The sequence below is a fragment of the Zalophus californianus genome, chromosome 11, assembly GCF_009762305.2.
Source record: "Zalophus californianus isolate mZalCal1 chromosome 11, mZalCal1.pri.v2, whole genome shotgun sequence".
NCBI classification, from domain to species: Eukaryota; Metazoa; Chordata; class Mammalia; order Carnivora; family Otariidae; genus Zalophus; species Zalophus californianus.
This window is the reverse complement of record NC_045605.1, coordinates 56,711,787-56,736,831: the sequence shown is the minus strand read 5'-3', so window position 1 is coordinate 56,736,831 and position 25,045 is coordinate 56,711,787. Positions and strand designations below refer to the sequence as shown.

Sequence of the window (25,045 nt, the reverse complement as noted above, 5' to 3'; positions counted from 1 at the left end):
AAAGTTTCAGGTATGAATATTTGGCTAGTCCTGTGTCCAGTCCAGCTGCCGGAAGTGGGGAGAAAGATAGCTAGCCCCTTTGATTTCCATAGTAGAGGTGGGGCCCAGACTTGCACAGTGCTCTCCCTCCCCCCAGTAGGCAAGGTTTTGATCCTGGGCAGCCAAAACTTGTGGAATGGCCCTTGGAACCCACTGGTGGAAATCTGGCTCATGGCAACATGGAAGCAAATGCTATCCCTTCGTGGACTTCACCAAAAGGTAACTGTCAAGCTCTAAAGAGTTAAGTTCTAGTCATTAGGATTCCAGGCACCGGGACAGGGGCTTCAAGCAGGAGCTGGTAGACTAGCTTGCCCAGGCAAGGAAAGAATAGCTGCTGGGATGTGAGAACTTGGAAATAGGCCCAGGGGCCTAGCAAGGGCCCAGGACCAATGGATAGCACTGTTAATGGAGAAGCAGGAGAAGTACAGAAACGGGTGGCATCAGAGGGCAATGGGTAGAAGGTGTCTTGGGGCGTGGGTATCTGCTTTCAGACAGAATCTTCCCTCTGGAGCCCACAGCAGGGTGATAATGGGGTCAGCCAACCCTCTAACTGGGAGATTAGGCAAAAGCTATGGGAATGTTCAAGCCTGGTGGGGTAGAGGATACCTTTCTCTGCAGAGTGCTTTAAAAAGGAGCCTTGAGAGGTGGTGGGGAGAAGCTAGGCTTTGCAATCAGACCTGGGTTCAAACGTGACAGCAGCACTGATCTACCGAGATTGAATCTTTCCGATCCTCAGTATCTCAAGGGGCTGTTGGGAGTTAAGGAAGACCTATTAATTCATGTCTGTAGTGTTTATCATCGAGTATATTATCTCTCAGGACAAAGGCTAAGAGCCCAGGCCTTCCAGCCAGACTCTGGATTCAAAACCGGGTTCACAACTCAGCAGTATGAGCATGGGGGCATCAAACATCTCTGAGCCTCTGCTCATCTGCCTGTGATTTCATAGCACAGTGCCTGACCCATAGAAGTCCTCAGTAAATGTTAGATGTTACTGTTGAGTACTTCAGCATATCTTCTTGGGAATCAATAGCTTAACTTCATGGTATTGGATTCTCCCCAACCTAACCATAAGGGCTCTGACCATAGAAACCGTGCTTTCTGCTTCTGTTGTGAAGTGGGCATTGCTGGTCAGGTGTCACTACCCCATTTTTACAGGTGGTGAATTTGGCCTCTTAACCATGCCATGTTCCACCTAGTGAATGTTTCTGAGCTCCAGTGCTGCTGTTTCTAAGTGTAGCTGCTTCATGTTCACCATGGGCAGGAAAGCAAGTATCTTGAGGGTCAACATTTTCAGCATCAAAAGATAGTTTTTCTTACTACTATTTTTTCCTCAGGAACATGAGACTTTGATGTTACTTTATCTATGAAACAAACCACTTCCCTATTTGTTATTGGTTGAAACTACATGTGTAACTTGATAAGCAACATGACCTTGGTGAGAAGATAATTGTTACATGCCCCGACCTTACTGTAAACACTTCATTAATTTTCTCAACATCCCTGTAATGGACTAGTTCCATTACTAGCTTCATTTTATAGCAACTTTAACCCACATCATACATCTTAGCAGAATGTGTGATTTCTCTTAGGCGTTGGAAAATATTTAGGATATCTCACAGTCCCTACTTCTGGTTTGAGAACAAATATGGAGCCCTAGGTTGGGAACAACTTACCTGGTTCTAAACCCTCATTTTTACAAATAAGAGTCCCAGTGGCTCTGAAATTCAAATGAGACCACGCCTCTGCTGCCCAGTCCTGCGTTGTACTAGTAGCTCAGCCAGCCAGGTGCAGCTGGGCCTTTGTCCACTGATGGGAGTGCTGCTGCGATGGGTTCACACCCCGCCTTCACCTTCACTGGCTGGCCAGGGACTGCCCCCATGATCAGCCTGCTCCCACCAGTCTTTCGTGTGGTGAGCCAGAGGAGCTGGACCCTTTGAATCCCAAATTGCTGAGAGAGGATAGGGCTCCCCTGGCCTTTAATTAAGAATAGTTTTGCTTTTTGGAGGAGAGGGAGGGCACAGACCCAGCAATAGGGCAGCTTCCCCTTCAGGGTTGGGAGGGCAGAGGTGATGGATCTTTACTCAACTGGTTTTCCCCCAATACAACAGGAAAAGTAGCCATCGCTATTTACCATCTGGGTCCAATAGACACCCTACGTTTAAATTTTGTCACTTTAATTTACAGAAGTAAAAGGGAAAGTGGAAAACCATTTTATAAATTTTACAAGTATTCAAACAAGTATTTAAAAATACTAAAATTTGGGGGCACCTGGGTGGCTCAGTCAGTTAAGCTACTGCCTTTGGCTCATGTCATGATCCTGGGGTCCTGGGATGGAGTCCCGCATGGGGCTCCCTGCTCAGCGGGGAGCCTGCTTCTCCCTCTCCTGCTCCCCCAGCTTTTGTGCTCACTCGCTTGCTGTGTCAAATAAATAAAATCTTAAAAAAAAAAATACTAAAATTTTAGCAAGCAGTAACAGCACCATTCTGAATATACTAAAAAACACTGAATTCATACCCTTCAAATGGGTGGGTTTTATGGGTTGTGAATTACAGTTTTATTAACTGTCATTCATATATTCATGAAAATAGGTACTTGTATACATGTCTGTGTGTGTGTATATATATGAATTAAAACAGCAATTTCATATTTTCCTTGCCTGGAAATACCCAAAAAGAGCACCATCCCTTGAATGCAGTTAAATGCTCATCCATGTGTGCAGCTGGAACGTATTCATCTTACAACTACTGATCCCAGATCTCAAATATATCTCTAGTAGGCTCAAGCTTACTGCTTCTGGGGTCTTGGTTTTGGTTTTGTTTAGTTTTGCACTTGCATTGTCAACATGGACTACTTGAAAAATTTTTGATGGCTCATGATGTTGAAGAGAGGACATTTTCTTTTTTCTTTTTTCTTTTTTTAAAATTTTTTATTGTTACGTTATCACCATACATTACATCGTTTTTGATGTAGTGTTCCATGATTCATTGTGCATAACACCCAGTGCTCCACGCAGAATGTGCCCTCCTTAATATCCATCACCAGGCTAACCCATCCCCCCACCCCCCTCCCATCCAGAACCCTCAGTTTGTTTTTCAGAGTCCATGGTCTCTCATGGTTCATCTCCGCCTCTGACTTACTCCCCTTCATTCTTCCCCTCCTATCTGATTTTTTTTTTCTTAACATATATTGCATTTGTTTCAGAAGTACAGATCTGTGATTCAACAGTCTTGCACAGTTCACAGCGCTCACCATAGCACATACCCTCCCCAATGTCTATCACCCAGCCACCCCATCCCTCCCACCCCCCACCACTCCAGCAACCCTCAGTTTGTTTCCTGAGATTAAGAATTCCTCATATCAGTGAGGTCATATGATACATGTCTTTCTCTGATTGAGGACAGTCATTTTCTTTGCTCCGTAATTTTAAAACATTTTTGATTTTGGATTTATAAAGATCAATTTGAAAGACCAATCTAATGAATTTAAAAAATATCTACAGTGTCTGTTTCCCTATAGTCAGTCACCTGAGTACACAACTGCCTCAGCATGTCTCCACTTACAAACTATAACATATCAAGTAAATTTTGGGGCATAGGCATCATAAAAGATGAATACTGTACAAAATAGGATGGTACAGGTCTTTGTTAAAAAATATTGTGTGATGAAATCCTCCCTGTTGAATGATTTAAAATGCCATATTTCCTTTGTTTTTAGAAATACGTTGTTTACTCACCAATTCTTGAGTTTAAGAAAATTCATGTAGGAAAGATTTTGTTTATATGACCAATTTCCCCATCCTCAGACTGGAGTGCTACCGTGTGTCTCTGCGTTCATTTTCTGATTTGTCTGTATTAAGTGAAAGATCCTTTGTCCACTCTCTTCTGTCATTTTGGGTGGAAAATGAAAAATCCTGAATTCTCAGCCGTCTCTGGACTTCTTATACCTTCTTGAAAGATGATCTGTAGTACTTTAGGGAATACAGTATGGAAACGGAAGGATGATGTGATAGTGATGGTGTATTCACTATTTCATCTTCTGGGAAATACCATCCTTCTATTTTATCATCATAATCTTGTTTGGGAATAACTGTTGAGTAACATGAAATAATTTTTAGGATGATGAAATAGCAAAGTTTTTCAAGATAGAGGAAAATAAATTCATCATGATCTCATAATGTATTTTAGATTTATACAAGAATCTAATGAATCCATATGGTGATTGTAAGATAGAATGAGTATTATGTCTTTTTTGAAAGGTAAGTAAATTTCTCATTGTTTTTGTTTTGTTTAGAAGCCCACTAAGCATAACAGTCCTAAAACATCAATCTTAGAAATAGTTAGAACTTCTCAAAAACGAAACTCAGAAACTAAATTTGGGTTCAGTGGCTTCTGATGGCATATGAAGAGTTAAGTGTGTTCTCAGCTGGGGAGAGTATGGCAAACCCATGTGACTAAGGAGTCATATACTCAGAACTTGTGGTCTGGTTTCCTGTTGGAAAGCAACAGTCCCTCTCATTCAGCAGGCAGCCCAGGTGGGGCAAAGAGCAGTGGGCTAGGAGCCAGGGAAGCCCTCCATATATGGTCTTGGTCAAACCCACAGTCCTAGGAAATTAGGACACATGGGTGTGTAACTTTTGCTTTGTATCATGTTCTGTGAGCCTCACCAGGGAGATGAACCATGTCTCCCCCTCATCCACCTGGAAGCCCCTAAAGGCAGGGACCAAATCCTATGAGGCTGGGATTTCCCAGGGTGGAAATGATGTACAGTAGCGCCCCCCTCCCCTCCAATTCCGTGGTTTCATTTTCTGCAATTTCAGTTACCTGAGATCAGCCGCGTTCTGGAAGCGGATGATCCTCCTTCTGACTTAGGTCAGTAGTAGCCTAATGCTGCATCATGATGTCTGTGTCATTCACCTGATTTTATCTCATCCTGTAGGCATTTTACCATCTCACATCATCACAAGAAGGAGGTAAGTATAGTTCAAAAAGGTATTTTGAGGGAGCCCACATTCATATAACTTTTATTATAGTGTATTTTGTTAATTATTTTTAATCTATTATTACTGTGCCTAATTTATAAATTAAACTTTATCCTAGTTAACGTATGTATGTATAAGAAACAGTGTGTGCAGGGTTTGCTACCATCTATGGTTTCAGGCATCTGCTGGGGGTCTTGGGATGTATCCCCCACAGAGAAGAGAGGACTACTGTATTTTCTACTTCTGAATAACTCATGTGCTACCCTCAACACTGTTTTCTCAGATTAACTTTCTCAGATTAGCAGAGCCTGGGTGAGGCTGCATGGAGAGAGCAGGCTTTGGAGATAGCTGGACCCAGGATGGAATCCTGGCTCTGCCACCACTCACTAGACCAGTGACATTAGTAGACAAATCACTTCACAACTCTTGAGTCTCTATTTCCTCACTGGTTAAGTGGGGCGGTAGTACTTACCTCACAGGTATTATAAAATAGAAATCCAGGAAACTTTGATATAGCATACAGAGGTGGGGGCAGGGTGGGCTTTTGTTCCAGGCACTGGGGGATAGAGAAATAAAGCTGACATCTTTTCTGCCTCAAGAAGCATCCTATGGGTATGTCAGGGAAGACTAGAGATGTCATACATAAAGGCCTGGCCATATGCCTGGTGGTAAAAGGGGGGCAGATAAGGAAGGGCATAAGGAGAGAGTAGTCAGCCCTGGAGTAGAGGGTGTCAGATCTGTCCGGGCAGAGGGAGCAGTAAAGGCCATGGGCACTTGGACAGGAGAGCATGAATGGTCATTGTTGGGGAAATGGGGTGGTCTACTTGGCACACAGGAAGTGCCCAGCCCAGGTGAGGTGCCCATGTTGTCAGGATCTTACCCTGAATCTGCCCCTACCTTCTCCACTCAGGCTTTTGCTTGGGTGGTCAAACAATGCAGCACCTTTTTTGCTTTGTCCTGGGTGTTATCCACGGGGTGGGGACAGGCAGGCTCTGAGGGGCTGGGCCTCCCACTACTCCCCTCCCCTCCCCTCCGCCATGATCAGCTGTGTCCAGATGGTCACAGGCTTCCTAATCTGAGATAATCAGAGGGTAGCAGCTCAGCTGGACCCAGGCCTTTGTGCTAGGCTGTGATGGGCCAGCCCCAGCTGGAGAGACCCCACAGATAGGGCCCTGGGGCTTTGGAAGACAGGGAGGGGCATGGGGCTGTGCCGGAGGGGATGCAAGGAGCAGATGATAGCTCTTCAAAAGGCAATCTGAGTGCACATGATGGGGAGCCCCAGATGGGACCTGGCCAGCTCCTCTGGGCCTCAGAAACACAAGCATAGGATCTGAACCCTCTGGGTCTCTGACAGAATATGTCACATCTTTTGTCCCCCCCTCTCCCCTGAGCTCATCCCTCCCCCTCTGTTTTATGTTGCTGCCTATAGAGCCTCAGGCCACCCGGGTGCTTATGATGGCTCGTGCCCCCTGGTGATGTTGGGGAGCTCACAGGTCCAGGTGCAGAGCTGGGCTGTCTGGGTTCTCCGGCCAGGGGCTCTCTGGTGCCTACCGCCCTGGGCCTGCAGCTTGCTGCGAGCCTTGGCCTCAGGGCTGCTCGGTGTCCCACAACTGTTTTCTGTTTCGTTTCTGCTTCTCTGATGAGGCAGGGAGGCCTACCTTGGCCCTGGCTTCTAGCAGTGAGACTGGTTTGTAATCCCTTTTTTTTTTATTAAAGCTTTATCCTAGAGTCTGAACCCCAGAGCTGGAGCTTCTCCCTTTCTCATGGCTTTATAATTCCACTGTTGCTGGTCTTTGGACATGTTTGCTTACTTATAAGCCTAAGCCTCTATCTTTTTAGTAGTTTGGCTTTTAATTTTATCTGTTATTGCTAAGTGTTTGGAGAGGGTGGTTTAGAAAGAGAAACATCCTGACCAGAAGTGCTTCATAGATTCTGAAGTTTCATGAAGTCTTATGAGTCATGGACTCTGCCAATTACTAAGTATGTGATCTTGGGCAAGTCTCCTCATCTTTTAAGGCAGTTCCTTTTCTGTAAAATACAAATCTTAATAACTAGCTCATTAGAAGTTAAAAAAATGCCAGTAACCTCAAATTTAAGGACAGTGATTACCTCTGAGAGGAATGTGGGAAGGAATGGGTTTGGAAATGGGAGGTGCCTACAAAGGCATTTGTAACAATCTATTTCTTAAGCTAGATGGTGGAAACACAGATATTTATTGTAATTCTTAAACTGTACAAAAATATATATATGCTTTTTATGCATGAAATATTTCATAATTTTTAAAACATGTCCACACTGCCATTTTGAAGGTAAACAAGGTAACATATGAAGATGCTTTGTAAAGAGTCAAAGCAGGGAGCAGATACTGGGCATTACTTCTCCAGACAAAGCAGGCTTGAGCTGGAACACAGACCCAACCTTTGAACGAGGTTTTATTTCTATAAGAAAGGGGGGCAATAAGTTAAGGGGCTATTTACATGGAGGTACCATGAGGGGAGTAATGGTGAGCCTGAGTTCTCCCTCCTTTCTCTGCTTCCTGGCTCAGGCTGTTCAAGTTTGAGTCACCTGCCCAGGCTCTGAATGATGGTGATGCAGCCATGGGAGCTGGTGCAGCGCTGCAGGGATGGCTGGGCCTCCACCTGCCCATTGCTGGGGTCAAAGGTGAAGACCCTGTCGGTGCTCTCCCCAAGATCATCCCGCCCACCAAGGATGTGGACCTTCCCGTCACACACAGTCACGCCACAGCTCTCCTGGGTAGACAAACAGAAAGATAGTCAGCTATGGGGTCCATTGTGGGGCTCCCTCTGTCCCTAGCTGGCCAGTCCAGACAATAAAACCTTCACCCACAGAATATGAGCAGGCAGTCTGGATGGCAGAAAGGCAGGAACTGGGTGGGTTTGAGTTCAAGCTCTGGCTTGACCCTTACTACATAGCCTTAGACAAGTCACTTAAGTTCCCTGGGCCTCAGTTTCCTCCCCTGCAAAGTAAGAATAATAATAGTACCTTCTTCATAAGGTTGCCTTAACAGTTAATGGGGTTAAGTACGTAAAGCATTTTACATAGTGCCAGGAAGACAGCACTCCAGGAACAGTGACAACAATCATCCCCACCACCACCGCCGCCCTAAGATCGCAGACTCAGAGAAGCCAGAAATATCTCAAGCTCTTAGAATCACTGAAGGTCAGAACTGGCAGGGACCACCAATCTAACCACACCCCTATGTAGTCTCTCTGGAGTTTCGGGAAAGGGAACAAGAGGTGGGGGAGGCCAGGAATGCAGGGAACAGAGAGCCTCCAGGGCCTGGACCTCCCTGCTCTGATATTACTAGGGCAGGGGAACTTATCAAGTCCCTTCTCTACCCTGACCTCCCCGCAACAGGCAACCAGCTGGTGGCCTTCAGGACAAGAGACTTCAGGGTCATTTAGACCAAGACCCTCATCCAAGGCTAAAGCACTTGGAACTGGGGTTCCATGCTCTGCCTTAACATGGCTTAACTGGAGGCCTTGGGCGAGGCCTCAGTCTTTCTAAGGCTGGTCTCTTCATCTGTAGAACACAAGGCTGATTATCCTAATGAGGACAAAACTAAGGAACTAGGTACAACTGCCTAGCATGGAGTCAGAGATAGACTCAACAGCCTCTGAGTTCCACATCCTTAGACATGGAACTTTGCTCTCCCGAATGGAACCAGTACCAAGGCTGTGCCCGGGAGCCTCTACTTACCACGGGGCTGGGGAGGACAGCTGCCTCCCCCCAAACATCTGTGCCAGGGTCATAGGTGAAGATTTTGCTCATGAGGCCCCCCACCACATAGATGGTGCCCTCAAGGGAGACAGCCTCGAGGCACCGCTGTGAGAAAGGTGCTGGGGATCGCAGGCTCCACCGGTCCTCCTTGGGGTCAAAGCACTGCACCTGAGGGGCAGGAGGAGGGGCTGTGGTGAAGCCTCACCCCACCCCCCAATTGCCCTGCTGCCCACATCCTCCTACCTCCCCAGTAGGGGGACTAATTCAACACATTGGCCTGTGTCTTCCAGACCTGAGCTAGCATGGGGCCGGGGAGGGGGGGGTGGGTGGGCAGAGGAGACCCACCACCCTTGCCCTCAGGTGTGCTCAGTCTGGTTCCACATCCTGGCCCCAGCCCTGGACTCCCTTTGTCCAAAGCCGCCTCATCTTTCAAGGTCCAGGAAAGGTCTGCATCCCAAGAGATGGAAGTACCATCTGCACTAGTACTATAGAAGGTCCCCAGAGAGCAGGCCTTCCATAGAAATGCATTTCTTATTGCATACATTGTCAACCCTCTTCCCTCCCCCTGGTGCTCTGAGCTCATGACGAGATCCCAGCTAGGGTGTCTTGCAGCCCCCATCCTTACAGCTGTCCACAGGCTTCTCAGGCCCACCTGTGTTCACACCTTCCAGAGTTTCTGAGGGCTTATACTACCTGCCTGTTCACCTGTATTCCGTTTCTTCAGTTGTTCCCTTGGAGACTCCTGGAATGGCCTATATTGAATCAGTGCTGCACCAGAGGGCAGTTCCCCTAGCCAGCCCCAGGAAGAGGTGTGTGGGGGGGTATGGAATTAAGAGGGGTGAGGTATCCTAATTTGGGAAAGATTAAGATCTCAGGACTGCAGACTTGTGAGGCCATCGGGAGGAAAGAAGCTGCTATGAAGACTAATTTTTATTCACAGCCTAAATGTCTAGCAACAGAAAATTTGGTTGACAGACTATGGTTCATCCACCCCGTAGACTATTACACATTGAAGTGATGGCTGTGAAGAGTTTCTAAGCGTGTGGAAAATGCTTACATTTAAATGAGAATAAAAAGCAGAATGCAAAATTTTACTACCAGTAAGAACACAAAACTAAAACACAAAAGTAGATTCAGAGGAAGCCTGCAAGGCAATGCACCAAAATATTAATAGTAGTTATCCTTTAGTGGTGGGATCATGGGTGATTTTTTTCCCTATTTCTCTGTGTTTTCTAAATTTTCAAGTGTGTGGGTTTGTTTTGTTTTGAAAGATTTTATTTATTTATTTGAGAGAATGAGATAGATCATGAGACGGGGGAGGGTCAGAGGGAGAAGCAGACTCCCCGCTGAGCAGGGAGCCCGATGCGGGACTCGATCCTGGGACTCCAGGATCATGACCTGAGCCGAAGGCAGTCGCTTAACCAACTGAGTCACTCAGGCGCCCCTGGGTTTGTTTTGTTTTGAATGAAGGAAAAATGTTTTAATTGATCCCACCCTTGCCCTAACTTAATTTTTTAAAATCTATGAAACCCATATGGCACCAACTCAAATACTCAGGTCCGGACCCGCCGTATGACCTTGGGGTCATCTCTCTGAACTCACTTCCTTGCTGAAACAAGGGGGGGGTCACTCCTCAGGACTGCTGAGAGTGAGAAAACGGATGAGGACGTGGAAGTGCCAACTCCGTGCCTGGCACACGGCCCCGTGACCCCCTTGTTTCAGCAGGGAAGTATCATACACAGCAGACCTCCAACACCCTGCCCGCACCCACCTTGTTGGTGCTGAGGCCGTCCTGCCCAGCGCCCCCGACCACGTAGATCCTGCCTGCGCAGGACACCACTGCCGCTGAGCTCACAGCCTCCGGGAGGGGCGCCGCCGCCGCCCAGGTGTTGGAGAAGGGGTCATAGCGTTCTACACTGCGCAGGCGCCGAAGACCGTCGAAGCCACCCACCGCGAACAGCTGCGGATGAGGACAAGCAAGGGTGGGAGGCTGAAGCAGCCTCCGTGGGGAGTCAAGGCCCTCTCTAGAGGTGTCTCAGCCCACCGCCTCCGCTATGTGCGGGGAGAAACTGTCCCCAGACTCATAGGAGGTACATCCCAGCACTGCCAGCACCTGGGCAGCCTCCCTTGGCGGGTGTCTTCTATTACCTGGGGATAAACATACCCATCTCTGGGATGGCTATTAGACCTGTCAAATACCTGGCACCAAGCTGATGCTTAGTAATAGGTAGTAATTTACTGAGGGTTTATCACCTTAAGTGATCCTAAGAAGCACTTTTATTTTCTTTTCTGAATTTGAGATGTAGCTTACAAAGATAATTGGATTTTTTTTTTTTTCCCAAAGTGGCAGGGTCAAAATTCACACCTAGTCTGGCCCCAGAGCCCACACTTTTGACCCCTGACCACTAGGTATTATCAGCATTATCATGTAACTTTGGGCAAGTATCTTTCCTTTCTGGTGCTTAAGATCCCATCTTTCAGACAGACTGTCTTATAGGACCTTCCCCCAGGAAGTCCACTGATCTGTACCTTGAGCCACAGGGCAGCAGCTGCTGTGTGTCCCTACCTGCCCCTGCACGACTGCCATCTTGTGCCTCCACCTGCCCTTGAGCAGCGAGGCCACCTTGATCCAGGTGTGCCAAGGGGTATTAAACATCCACACATCACGGCTGTTGATGTGGCCTCCTAGGGAAAGAGAAGCCGCTGTTGACTCCAGGCCCTCTTGGGGTCAACAGCACCCCTAAAGACCTAGAAACAAGGGCCCCCAGATCCAAAGGAAGAGTTAAGGGTAGACTGTGTTTTGAACGAATGGTGGGAAGGTGTGAAGACAAGGGGCAGGGAGTTTTGTGGGGAGAGGCCTGAGAGATTTAGGGAGAAGGAGCTGATCTTCACTGGGTGCCTTATGGTGGTATGCCAGGCTCTGTACTCCGGGAAGCAAAAAGGGGGCCACTTAGAATTCAACTGGAGATAAGAATGCAAGTGTGCCCAAATAAGCATCAGGAATGTGCTGGGGGCAAAGGGAGAGCAGAGCCACCTACACTGGGATGGGAAAAGGTAGAGAGTGACTCAGTAACCCTGCCTCATTTCTGCACTTACCTTCATGATTTCATGTCTATTCTCATTCCTCCAAGAGGTGTTAGGATTATTATACCCAGTTTACAGATAGGAAACTCAGATGTGGCTTAGAGACCAGGAAGGCCCTGCTGAAGGCCCATGGCCTTTCACTCTAGATCAATGACCAGAACCAGAACTTCTAGTCTCCCAAGCTGAGCACTGGTTTGCCCTGTGGGGCTAGGCCCTGGAATGCAGACTGTGGACTCTTCGTCCCCATTCCTCCTGGGGCTACTGACCAGGGACTTACCTCTCAGGAGCAGCCTTCCCAGGGACAACCCTGACTGCATCCCTCAGCCTGACTCAAGCCCCAGCTCTGTTTTGTAGCCCCTACCTCTGTGTTTTCCCACCAGCACCCAGCAGAGGCCCTTCATGTTGTTCACAGGCCATCAGCAGCCTTGGATAAGTTGTCCAGTAATAATGCGTGGCCTGGATGGTCCCTGAGGCCTTTCTGGCTCATTCTTCTGTTCCTTATCCTTCCCAGACACCCATAGCTCCCTACAAGTGCAGTCTACCTAGGCCTGGAGTCAAAGCCTCCCTGATTTAACTTGACTCCCTTTCCTGCCTCATCTACAATACCTCCCCTCCTCTCCCAGATGCACTCAACCTACACTTCGGAGACCCGAGTACCTGGGGTTCCTTTCTGCACATTCCATTCTTCATACCTTTGCCTATGCTGTTTAGTCCAGATTTTCAAGGTCCAGCTGAAAAGTCTGGTGGCAAAGTGAAGTCTGTCTCCCCTTCTCCAAGGGAGCAGGGGCTGTTTTATTCTCTCTCTAGGGCCTGGACCTCAGGGAGGGCACAATCCACTGGTATCAAACCAATCTGTGTTTCTCCTAGCTTTACCATTTTTGAGATAATGGGAAAATTCTTAACCTCCCTGTAAAATGGGGTTGTACGGGAAATTGAGTAATGTAAGCTGTGTAGCATAATGTTCTGCACACAGTTGGCTAAAGAAAGAGAAGTGATTAATAGTAATACAAATTGAAGTGGATATTGCTGAAAGAAGGTTAGAGTCATACCAGTGACTGGCCCTGCAGGACTACATACCACTTCAGCCAATAGCTGTAGGTTATTGGGGAAATCCCACCCCCACCTCGAGGTTGGAGAGAAAGAGTGGCTTGAGGGAGGCAAAGAGCCTATCCTGTGGGGCTCCCGCTGTGGCCCTGCCCTCACCCGAGACATAGATGTCATTGCGGAGAGCAGAGACAGCGAACTCTGAGCGTGTGTAGCCTGGGAGGCTGGGCAGTGGGGTCCAGCGCCGGCTCTCTGGATGGTAGGCGTCGGTGAAGGGCAGCTTCAGGAGCCCCTTGCGGTCGCAACCGCCGATGACCACGATCACTTCAGCTAGGTCCATGAATCTGGCGTGGGGATAAGCCCAATGCCTGTTGACCCGCACCCAAGTTTTGGCCCTCTCTCATCCTCTCGTTGACCACACTGTACCGTCCTGCTGCCCTTCCATGCCCCTATGCCCTTTTGCACTCCCTGTCTCCCAGTCCCATGCTGGACTCTGCCACCTCCAACCTCCTTTCCTAGTATCGATGGGAAGAGAGTCACCAATCCTTAACCCCAACTACTGACATCTAAATTACAGGGAAAGGATCTTTACAGAGCCCTTACCTAGAAAAGTCACCTCGTTTAATTCTTATGATAGTTTTATTGGGCGGGGGTTACTACTCCTTTTGCAGAGGAGGAAACAGGCTCACAGACTTTGGCCTGCCGGAAGTCATGGAGTCAGTAAGTGAGAGAGTTGGAATTCCAAGCCCAAGTTGGCTGCCACTAACCCATTCTCTTTACCCTTTTCTGCCTTTCATCCCCGACTGCCAGTTGTGCTGCCTCCCTCCTACTGTAACTATTTCCAGAATACACACCCTTTCAGTAAAACATTTTCCCCTCCCACTAACCAACCCCCCCCTCAGGCTTCTGACCCCACCAGAATTTCCAAACCAAGCCACCGGCTTCCTACCTAATTCCTTTGACAAATATTGAGCATCTTCTTTGTCCCAGGCCCTGAGCTTAGTGTTGGAGACACAGTGTGGTAAGACAGAGGCATCCTGTCTTCTATCCCTGGGAGGGTACTACTTGGACTACGTCTTGGATTACTCCACCCAAAGTCTCCCGGTCTGGCGTTCCAGCGGTGGGAGAGTAAGCCTCTCTCATTTTTTCCAGGCCCTATTTTTATCCCTTCCTAGACTGAGCTCTTGGAGGGTAAAGGGTATTGCCAATTACTCCCGAGTCCCAGACACCCAGCACAAGACCTGCACAGAAACAGCGCTCAGAATTATGGATGGATGGGCAAGAGAAAGGATGTGTGCAAGGTGTGAGATCCCTGCCTCTCCCCCACTGGACTGTGAATTCTCAAGGGCAGAATTCCCAATACCAAGCCCATGAAATGTGTGAACGAGTGAGCAGAATTAAAGGATGCTACAGGTATTAAGTGGTTGCAGAATCTGGGATGAGGACGGGTGGAGGGGAAGGGGGCCGTACCTCCGCGGCCGGGTCCGCAGCGCGCCGGCCTCGCGGCCCAGGATGAAGCAGGCGCGGGCCTCGAGCAGCAGCGGGCGACACTCGCGGCTGGCCTGCAGCAGTTCGTCGGCCTCCACCTTCTCCAGGAAGTAGGCGGGCGCCAGCAGGGGCAGGCGCACGTGCTCCAGCAGGCGCCGCAGCTGCCCGCGGCGGGCCGGCGCGTCGTGGCGCACCCAGCGCATGGCCGCCTCGAACACGGCCTCTTCGCGCGCCACGCCCAGCGCCGGGTCGGCCAGCAGCGCCGCCACCTCGTCGGGCGCCAGCTCCAGGAAGTCGGCGTGGCGCGCCACCTCGACGAAGGCCTGGCGCAGCACGCGGCCGCAGCGCTCGGCCAGCGAGGCGAGCGAGAAGGCCGCGGCCACGCGGCGCAGCGCCAGACTGTTGGCGGCGCGCAGGCGGCCCTCGAGGAAGCTAGCGCAGGCCTCGCGCAGGCCCGCCACGCCCAGCCGCTCGGCCAGCGCCAGCACGGCCGCCGCTTCGTCCTCGGCGCCCAGCCGCACGCCCGCGCCATACACGTAGTCGAGCACCACGGCCAACGCTGCCGCCCCCGCGCCCGGCCCCGCCTCCGAGGCCACGGGCGCCACGGGCACCACGGCTAGGCCGTGCTCCGGCCGCCCGGCGGCAAACAGGCTGCGGAAGTAGGCGCTGCCCGCGCTGAGCGCCGCGCGGTGGCACGGGAAGTCGCGGCCGCCGGCGCGCAGCACCACGTCGGTGAGGGTGCCGCTCCGCCGGTACGCGTTGAGAGTCTGCAGAACGCGCTGCGCGTGGCAGGACCCCGCACACGGCGCCACGGAGCCGGGCTCCGACTCCTCCAGCACTGGGCCCTCCAGCATCCTGTCAGGTAAAGAATACAAAGAGCGTTGGAAATTCACCTGGTTGGGTTGGGGGAGAGGACGGGAGGCCCCTCATCCATTCATTCCGTTGTTCGTTCCCTGGTTTACCCAAGCCGGCATGCATGAATGTAACGCAGGTACTTACGTTTACTCAGCGGCTCTTCCTTCCATCCCTTCATCCAGAGCCCTAATGGCTACAGTGATCTAGTCCCTGCCTACTTGGAGGGCTAGGCCTTGCCTTAGCTATATCGCCGTCTTCCTCGCTAACCCACTTCAGTCATATTACTCTTTCTGTTCTTCAGACTCGTTAAACTGTCATCAATATAAGCAGGAGACAGACGGCAAGCTCTCAAATGGGATAATTTGAGGATAGTCTAATAAGGGAACGATTTACAAACACGTAGACAGTGTTTAGGGCCTCCCACAAGGGGTAAAGCAGTGCCCGTGGTCACCAACAGCAGGGAGTGTTTACCTCTCCAAGGTCTGGAACGGGAGGGCCGGGAGGTTACAGGAACCTGCACAAAATATCTGTATAGGAACGGCCCCCTGACAGGAGCTGTAGGATTCAGGCTACCCCACAGAGACCTAGTGTGGTGTGGGGAGGAATAACTCTGCTCCCTCTCATCACCGTATTCTGTCTCCTCTTGCCCTTAGGTGCTCCCCGCTGACCAAACCCTGATGATTGATTGATCTACTTAGATATTTATTTATTTATATTTTTCTTGTTTATTAGAGAGAGAGCGTGCACGCGCAGGAGTGGGGGGAGGGACAGAGGGAGAGGAAGAGGGACAAGCAGACATCTCGCTGAGTGTGGAGCCTGACACTGGGCACGATCCCAGGACCCCAAGGTCATGACCTGAGCTGAAGTCAGATGCTTAACGACTGAGCCACCCAGGTGCCCCCTGATGATTCTATTTAATATCTGCCTCTCCTACAGTAGGTGCTCAGTTAATATCTGTTTAAGGTTGAGTGGACGCATTAAGCTAGCATGTATTTAGAGCCTTTTCTGTGCCAAGCAGTGGGCAAGACAAGCATAGACCCTATGAGTCCTGGATCTCACAGCTTGGTGGGGGTCCCATGGGGGAGTGTGGGAGCCAATAGAAGGGGCACTAGACCCTGTTGGAGGGGAGTCAGGGAAGGTATCCCCTGAGGGATCTTCAGACTGAGAAGTATAGGGGGAATTAGCCAGGAGAAGGGAAGGGAGTTCAGGGAGGATGTCTCCATTTAGAGAACAATCTATGCTAAGGCCCAGAGGGAAGGAGGGCAGGAGACTAGAACCCAGGCTGAGAGGGAAGTTAGCTCTCTCTCTAGCGAGTTCTCTTGGTGTTCTCCCTCCAGGGCTTGGAGGGAGATGGAAAGAGCTGGCTCTACGGACTAATCCGGGCTCCAAACCTGCCTCTGTCACTGACTCACTGTGTGAGCTGTGCAAGTCACTCCCCTTCAGCTTCCTCCTCTGAAATGGGGTGATATTGCCCACAGCATTGTTGTGACGTTGTGCTTATGAAGTGGAATATGAAAAGTGCTAGGTACATAGTACAGACTCCGTTAACACAAGAGGAAGGGAGCATGCCAGGTGTGCTGGCTGCTTTTATGTACGTAATTTCATCTGATCCTCACAACCCTGAGCATTTCTTTAGAGGCCCCTGCCCTTCTTTAAGTTTGTCTTTCCTTAAAAGAAGCACACAGGAAACCGGCCCTTCAGAGGTTGCTCTGAGGACCAAAGGAGGGGTGTTTGTGAAAGCACTGTACAGACTCGGGGGCGGTACTGGGCTGGTTGTGATTTGGTCATTATGAACATACAGTCTCTGCTTGCACACCTCCAGGGACAGGGAGCTCACTTCTTTATGTGGCAACTTACTGTAGGGGAGCACAACTCTGCCCTCTACCTCTTGCCTCTCCCTCCATGCTCCATGCTCTGCCTTCTCTGAGACTGCTTTGCCCCGGAGGTCAGATCTAGCTTTCACTGCTCATGCCCCGGTCATCCTGGGTGGTGGATCCCCATGTCAGGATTACAGAAATGAGCTCCCTGGTGGGCAGGGTCCCAGGAAGCTAACTGTGCCCAAGCAGAGGGGGTGGGCCCTGAACCCACCTGGCTGCAGACTCTGCATGCCTAGCTGCTTGGCCACACTTGCCAGGGTGAGGGCATGTCCTAAGGAGCAGCCCAGGATCAGCAGAGGGAGGTGAGAGGGGTCATTGGAGCATGCTGCCCCCATTCGGTTCTCTGCTGGCTGCTTGCTAAGAAAGCAGTCACCCCCTGAGCTGAGATCCAGGAAGGCAGGTCTCTTTAGAGTAAGGAGGGACCTCTCCCTGTAGCACAAGGAGAGGGAGTCTCCTCCTGGGAAGTGCACCAATACTTTTTCATTCGTTCTACTGCTGTCTACTGTGCCGGGCACTGTGGTCACACTGGGACATCAGACTCCGTTTCCACCCTGGGGATTCCCAGTCTGGGGGCCAGAGGACCCAGTTGCAACGTGGATGGTAGGGATTCCCAGGCAGGGCTCCATTGGACGTTCTCTCGTCCTAGCTAAGCATCTGGGTACCTCCAGCCAAGAGTTCTGATGCGAACTAAGGGATCCAGCCCCTAGAAGTTGACATGCCCCCGTTTCTTGTTCACACCCACACTCCCTCTCACACACACACACTCAGACTTGTAGACACCACACGGCCCTGCCGGTTGAGGGGCTAAGTCCCCGGATGTACCTGGCACTTACCTGGCCATGGCTCACCCGGGGGCTCAGCAGGTGCTGCTCTCGTACTGACCACTCCTGTCTGTCCTGCTGCTACAGCCCTGGCAGTCGGGCTCCAGTGTCCTTGCCGCTCTGCCTGGACTCCGGCTCCGGCTCAGCTGCAGGAGGACAAAGGGGCTGGACGCCAGGGGGGAGGGGAGAGGAGAGGGGGAGGAGGGGACGCTGGGCTTTTGTTCCATTCTTTGGCCAGCCCTGGGAGGGAGGGAAGGCAGGAGGCGCGAGTAAGCGTGGCATTGACTGTGCATGCATCTCGGGGATCCTTGTACCTGGATTGGGGGTGATCTGGCACTGGCTGTGCCCTTGAATAAATGTATGGATGTGAAGGTGCGGGGGGGGGACTGCCCTAAGGAGTCGGGGTGTAGTCGGGTGGTTGTGAGGGTCCAGGTGTGCCAGGGTGCCTGTATGTGAGTGTGGGAGCACACAGGGATGTGGTGGGTGTGACTGTGTAGTTGTAGGTGGGACTAACACTGTGGCTGCATAGCTTTGGGACCTTGGATTCCCTCCTACCTCTGTGTGACTCTGCCTATCTGTGTTCCTGTTGGACAGCAGACATTGTCATCGTAGGACTTCATGTGTCTGGTTGTCTGCCTGGTGGGTCCCTCTTTGTCTATGTGATCCTTTGTGTGACGTGGGTCTGTCTGCAGGACAGGGGGTTGTGACTTGGGGCCCATGTGTGGTCTTATGGCCGTGGCATTGTATGAGTTGAGGTGGTTTTCAGCAGTGCACCCACGTTGGAGGGGACTCAGTGAGGTGGGCCGTGGTAGTACTGAGCAGACCTGGCTGGGGTAGATAAGAGCAGGCAGCTCTGGGCCAGCCTGGCCTCCCGGAGCCAGGGGAGGCCACCCTGTAGGCTGGTCCTAGGTCATTTGCTGCCTCCACAAAGGGCCACAGGGCCTGGTGTTTGAGGGGCTGGTGAGATTTGCCTTCATAGAAGAGGACAGCAATTGGGAGGAGGTTGCTTTGACAAGAGCCCAGACAGGCCCAGGGCACTTGGGGTCTGGTCCTAGAACTGCCGTGACTCGCCATGCAGCCCTAGGCAGATCACTGCCCATCCCTTGGCTCAGCTCTTCATCTTGGCAGGAGGGAGGCTTGCAGTTCCTGCCCGGCCTTATCTTACTGGGTTGCTGTGACACTCGGGGAGGTTTGTCTGTGAAAGCCATGTGCTGTGTGGAGTCCGTGAGGCCCGGGTGCTGCAGGAACGTGGCCTTGCCAGTGGCCTGGCTAGCTTGGGCAGGCTGTTTGTGGAAGGAACCGTGATGGGCTCACTGTGATGCTGGCCAAGTATGTGTCCCGAGGCCTGGGGGCAGAGTCTGTTTCGTGTACCCCACGCCAGGGAAAGGTATATCTCCTTTCTCCCTAAAAAAGGAGTATGCATTGCTGTGTGTCAAAGGACAGGAGAGATTTGGGCCCTTTTATATCTGTACTTGGGAAGGAGGGCCCTGAGCAGGTGGAGGGCAGGCTCCACCTGGTGGAGGCCACAACCCTGAGGTCCAAGGAAGGAGAGAAGTGGGAAGGGAACGGGCCCTGTCTCTGGTTTTCCTGTGAACAGGGCAGTCTTGTCTGTCCTGTGTAGACAAGGGGAGAGTGTGGGGGATGGCATCAGGAAGGTGGGATTCTCAGTAACTCTTCGGGTCAAGGGGCAGGAGCCAGTATTGACCATAGGCTGCGGGTTCAGCTGAGGGTGGAGACAAGACTGGCCGTCTGCCCAGCTAGGGGATGGCCTCCATCCTCCCTCTATTGTTTGGGGTGAGGGGAGGCAGCTAGACTGCCTCCGCATCGGGGAGGTGGGTACAGTGTAGGGCCCTGGTGAGAGTGGGGTGCTAACTCGCTGTCCCACTCAGAACTCCCAGCCCCTTCTACCTGCCCCTGAAGGCTCCAGGATGTCTCAAATAGCCAAGTGTGGCCACGAGCCTGGGATATCCTAGCCAGGGGCACTGAAGGGTCAGGGAAAGGCTGGAGTGAAAGGTCAAATCCACTTTCCTGGGTGGGTCTGCCAGAGGCTGGAGAGGTTACTGAGGCATTTTGGGTAGAGCAGTGTGCCCCATCCCTAATCCAGCCATGCAGGATTTCCCTTATACTTCATGCCCAGGGAGAGGTGGGAGTTGACCTCTGCCCCGGGAAGGGATGCACTTGGCAGATGTTCAGTAGGATGAAAGGAGGGTGAATCCCCTCAGTTCCCAGTGGGCAGTCCTAGAGGTTAATGGGGGGGCAGTCTGAATTCCAGCATTTGGAAGGGGTTTCTTTTCTTTTCCTCTAAGAAGGTGCCAGAATTGCTGAGACCCCAAGAATTCTATCCAGAAGACCCGTTTTGAGAAGAGATACATCCCTTGGCTCCTAGGAAACACCTCAGAAAGCCACCATATAGCTGTGAGGGGCCCTGCTGGTTCTGCCACCCAGCCCTACATCAGACTCAGGAGGCCTCCCCATCTGCCTCACCATTCTGGCTGGTTATGGAAGGCATGCATCCACTCCGGGGCCAGAGCTTGGGCGGGCTCCTGGCTTTGCCCATTCTCAGCTGTGTGGCTTTGGATGGTCACTTTACCACTCCAGGACCATCTCCCCCCACCACAATATGGGGATACTGGTCCCCAATCCCAGGGCTATTCAGGAAGTCCCAGTGTCCTGGTGATGCTGGGTAGGGGCCCAAGCACCCTGCGCTCTTCCATTCATTTCTGAGAATGCTTCCTCCTCAAATCATCAGCCCAAAACTGAATCCCAAACCCAGCAAACCCTCTCCCTACCCTCCCACAGACCACTCAGAGACGACACATGTCAAGATGGCAGCTTTAATCATATTGACCAAGGCCCTCAGGTTCGCCCTGCTGTAGGCTTCCTTGGCCATATGCCCACCCTTGGCCATGCCTAGAACACTCTTTCCCACGTGGCCACTGCCCTGTGGCCACAGATGTGGAAACCTGAGGTTGTGTCAGTCTGTGGATCTCCTGGGCCTCTGAGCCACTCTGCCCTAGAGGCCTGCTGGACACTTAGGTAAGGGGTAAAAGCAGCCTTAAGCCTACTCTTCTGGCTGTCTCCAGCTGCTCCTGGGGACGTGGCTCGGTCCCTCTCCTGAGGCAGGGCCAGTGGTGGTAGGAGGCCGGTCGGGGAGGAGTTGTCTCCACCACTGCAGCAGGCTTTCCTCCTGGGCTGAAAATCCTTGTGCTTTTGAGACTGACATGAAGAACAGAGGCCCAGTCCAGGCCCTCGAGGCAGGAGACATGCAGGAGTCGGTTGCCTCTGAGGATAGACAGGAGGACGGACAGGTGGACATCCACATTCTCAACTGCCACAGGGGGCATGGCATAGCCCAGTGACTCATCAGAGCTTCCAGATCAGGATATAAGGGAAGGCCTCCAGGGGAGGACCAGGCCCCAGGCTCCAAACTTTCCAGAAGGAGCCCCAGGCCTGCAGGGGCATCTGTGAGGCTGGAGTCCTGACCCAAGTGGGCCTCAGGAGAGAGGGGAGCCCCCTCCAAGGGAGGCCATGGCTGACAGAGGGCTGGAGCCAACGAGGAGGCCATGGAGCCAGCTCCCAGTGCACTCCCAGGCCAGACATGCTTCTGCCAGCTCTCTTGGGTTCCCTGGTCTCCACAGTAGGTACAAGCTGGGACAGACAGGTCTTCGGCTAACGCCCACTGCGGTCCGTGAGCGTCTTGGTGCGGCTGCCGCTCCTGCGGTTATCCATAGGGGTGGGAGCATTGTTGGCGTACGTGTCATAACTGTTGTCTGAGCATACAGAGAGCTCATCGGAGACCTCCATGCCATCGCTGATCTCTGTGGGGCCAGAGGAAGGCAGAATATGAGTGGGGAGAAGAGGGGTCCATGAGGATGGCTGGCAAATGCAGCAGGAAGGGTAACCCACGGGAAGTCCTGGTCAGGCACTTGGAGGTTGATGAAATCACTGGGTTCAGGTTTGCTATTGAGATTGGCTTTCAAGGCCCTCCTTGGACTCTGCAAACACTCTGGCCACACCTCAGTCCACTCTCCCCTGGAATTCCACCTTCCAGCCACAGAAAACCATCTGTACCCTCCTGATCTTGGTGCCCATGCATTTACTCAGGGCCTTTGTACACACTGGTCCTTCTCCTGGGGGTGTCCTCCCTGTCAACACTTCCTTTTCTTAAAATCTAGCTCAATTTTTCTCATCTGTGTTATTACCGCCTCCTCAAAGCCTCCCCTGAGTCCCCCAAGCTGGAATGGGGCCTCCTCATGGCCACCCTAGCCCCTGCCTCCCCCTGCCCCATCACCTCCTGTACTGTCACTGTCTGTGGCCCCCACCAACTGGAGTACTTCAAGCACAGGGGTGAGGTCTGGGCGTCTGTGTCCTACTGTCTGGCACAGCACTGTACATATAACAGGGGCTCAGAAAAGGTCTGCTGAGTGGAGCTGAGCCTACCCTGAGGGGAGGGGAGGCTGAGGGTCTCTGGAAAGGACTTTTCAACCTGCAGTGGGCAGGATGGGGTGAGGACTGGCTGGCTCCTCAGAGTCTCCACTCAGAAGGTGCTCAGTGAATGGCCTTTGGCACTGAAGGACAGGTGGGGGCCTGGAGGCACAGAACCTGCCAGGCCTAGGGGCTGGTCTCTTTCTTTCCATTCATTCTCTCTGCCCCTTCTGACTTCTCTGGGCCAGGCTGTGGGAGCCTGGGCACCCCAGGGGCCTTTGATTGGCCCCTCCTTCCAGGAGCTCCCCAGTGTGGCTAGAGGGCTGTGGGTCACCAGGGGAGGCACTCCAACCCAGCCTTGGTGCTCAGGGAAGGCTCCTTTTGAGCCAAGGCAGGAGGAATGTGAGTGCCCCATTGGCAGGAATCTGTAAATCCTAAGCACCTAAAACAGTGCCTGGCGTTCATCTGTTGAAGGAATGAATAAATAAAGGAGTGAATGAATGAGTGGATGGTCACACAATCCTGGAAACCAGCCCCCAAATCAGTCACCCCCACTTGAGTCTCGGTCATTCAGACAGTGGTTACCCAGCATACCTCTGGGCCAGGTGTGGTGCTAACCCCTCAAGCACCCTGTGCGGGAGGGCCAGTCCCTTTTACAGAGGAGGAGTCTGATGCTAATGTGCTCTGGTACACCTGTCTAGTTGGAGATAGGACTGGGATTTGAACCCCAGCCCATCTGGCTCCTAAATATCCCTCATATCTCTCCTCTCCTCTGTGCTCCCACACCCAATCTCTCCCCTGAGCTACTGGTTTCTTTGCCTCCAGCTTCCCCCTCTTGTCCACCATCCACACTTGCTATAGATGGAATTGTGCTCTCCCCCACATTCACAGGTTGAAGTCTTAACCCCCAGTACTTCCAGAACGTGACTTTGAGAATAAGGTTGCTGCAGATGTTAATTGGTTAAGATGAAGTCATTAAGGTGGGCCCCAGTCCAGTATGCCTGGTGTCCTTATAAAGGGGAGAAATTTGGACACAGAGATGCATACTGGGAGAATGCCATGTCCACACAAAGATGAGCATCCATAAGTCAAGGAGAGAGGCCTGGACCAGATCCTTCTCCCATGGCCCTCAGAATGAACCAACCCTGCCAACACCTTGATTGTGGACTTCTAGCCTCCAGAACTGAAACAATAAATTTCTGTCGTTGAAGCCACCCAGGTTGTGGTGCTTGTTACAACCCTACTGTAACAACGACAAATCTGCCCAGGACCCTACTCTGCTTTCAAAGTGAAGCCCGAGTTCCTGACCACACACTCAAGGCCCAAGTGCCCCCCTAGTGCCGTCCTCGCGAGCACAAGGCCACCCCTCACGCCACATGGAAGGATGGATAGTTCTTGGTACTCCAGTAAGCCATGCCCCCTCACTGCCTCTGAACACCTACTGTTCCTGCCTGAATGCCCTTCCTTTCCTCTGCTTGGTCAGCCCTCACCTCAAACCCATCACCCAGGCCCCACCTACACATCTCTCCCATTCCAGCTAGGTCCCTTTGCAAAGTGGGCCCCAAGACCCTCACTGCCCCAGAGAGCTCTGACCACTCTCCTCTGCACCCCACTCTGGCTCAGTACCCCTATTAGAGCTCTAGTGGCACCCAATTTTCTGTGTATTTGTTTATACAGCCGCCTCCTCCATCAGATTGGGAATGCCAACAGGGGCTGGCAGCAAGCAGGCGTGAAAAATCAGTATTTATGGTGAATAAACCAGGCAAAGGGAAGGCAACCCCCCCACCCCCGCCACATGTCACCCCTGTCCACCACCCATGGGGCTGACAACCACAGGGTCTGGAGTTGATGACCGCATATGGAGGGGTGCATGCTTCTCTCTGTGTATGTGAAGCTGGGTGGGTAGATGTATGTCCGCGCTGTATCCCTGCCTGTATGTGTTGCGTGCAGATGTGTGCACGCATACTCAAGTGCATGTGGGGGCTGGAGATAACTGAGCCCACGGCCTCATTTTGCAGGGCTGCCCACCTGAGAAGATGAGCTTCTCCTTCATGATGCTGACATCCCGGCTGGTCCGGCGCACCGCAGCACTCAGCATGATCTGCTCGGGGTTGTAGCTCCGTATGCCACCCAGGCGCCACCTGCAGAGATGGCCCATGGGCACAGGTCCTTTCCCACCCTTCCTTGGAGCAGGGATCCTGCCCAATCCCAGAACCTATCTGGATTTGGCCTGAGAGCCAGCAGGTCTCTTGTCTAACTGCAGATGGGGAAACGGAGGTCCAGACACGGGCAGAGCTAGGGCTTGAATCAGAGTCTACTGACTCTCAGCAGGGCTCTCCAGCCTCCCCCTTATCCTCAGAACCTGAGATCAGGTCCCCTTGCCCTGGAAGATGGTTGGTTTGGGGTTGGTGAGTTGTGTTTCAGGTGCCCACAGTTGCACACGGACTCTGGATGGGACAAACTGGGGGAGAGCTTAGCAGGCATGACTCTTGACACCCATCTGTGGGGTACACACCAATCTCAGGGAGTCCCAGCTGCTGTATCCTCCAGCTCCCCTTTGGGGCCAGGTGAGTGAAGCCAGTGGGGAAAGCCCGGGGGAGTGGGGAGTGAAGGGGGGGAGGGAGAGAGGGAGAGGCTGTGGGGGCCTTGTCTTCACAGGTTCAGAGGCAAGGGTGTCCGAGTGACTTGGGTGG

The 25,045-nt window shown here is 52.0% G+C and overlaps 2 protein-coding genes across 5 annotated transcripts in view; both read right to left on the bottom strand.

Moving 5' to 3' along the window:
- Nucleotides 1-7,320: 7,320 nt before the first annotated feature.
- On the bottom strand, nucleotides 7,321-17,947 carry KLHL35 (kelch like family member 35). The gene is made up of 7 exons (XM_027577922.1): nucleotides 17,940-17,947; nucleotides 14,357-15,229; nucleotides 13,046-13,230; nucleotides 11,325-11,443; nucleotides 10,530-10,718; nucleotides 8,738-8,926; nucleotides 7,321-7,767 (listed from the first exon to the last, which is right to left on the bottom strand). Exons 1-7 carry the CDS (start codon nucleotides 17,945-17,947, stop codon nucleotides 7,579-7,581), a joined length of 1,752 nt encoding a protein of 583 aa, XP_027433723.1. The 3' UTR covers nucleotides 7,321-7,578.
- Nucleotides 17,948-20,754: 2,807 nt separating this feature from the next.
- GDPD5 (glycerophosphodiester phosphodiesterase domain containing 5) overlaps nucleotides 20,755-25,045 on the bottom strand; it is an 83,400-nt gene continuing 79,109 nt past the window's right edge. For all 4 annotated transcript variants that reach the window (XM_027581176.2, XM_027581179.2, XM_027581177.2 and 1 more), the window contains 2 exons: nucleotides 24,381-24,493; nucleotides 20,755-21,745 (listed from right to left, as the gene is read on the bottom strand). In XM_027581176.2, coding sequence (XP_027436977.1) covers nucleotides 21,597-21,745; nucleotides 24,381-24,493 — 262 coding nt within the window. In that variant the 3' untranslated portion in view covers nucleotides 20,755-21,596. The remainder of the gene's footprint in view (nucleotides 21,746-24,380; nucleotides 24,494-25,045) is intronic.

Bases quoted from the DNA above. Each gene is read 5' to 3' on its own strand.
- KLHL35 (XM_027577922.1), bottom strand. The intron at 11,444-13,045 runs GTGAGGGCAGGG...CTCTTTCCCTAG, and splicing joins CAATGACATCTATGTCTCGG to GAGGCCACATCAACAGCCGT. The intron at 10,719-11,324 runs GTAGGGACACAC...CCTCATCCGCAG, and splicing joins TGGCAGTCGTGCAGGGGCAG to CTGTTCGCGGTGGGTGGCTT.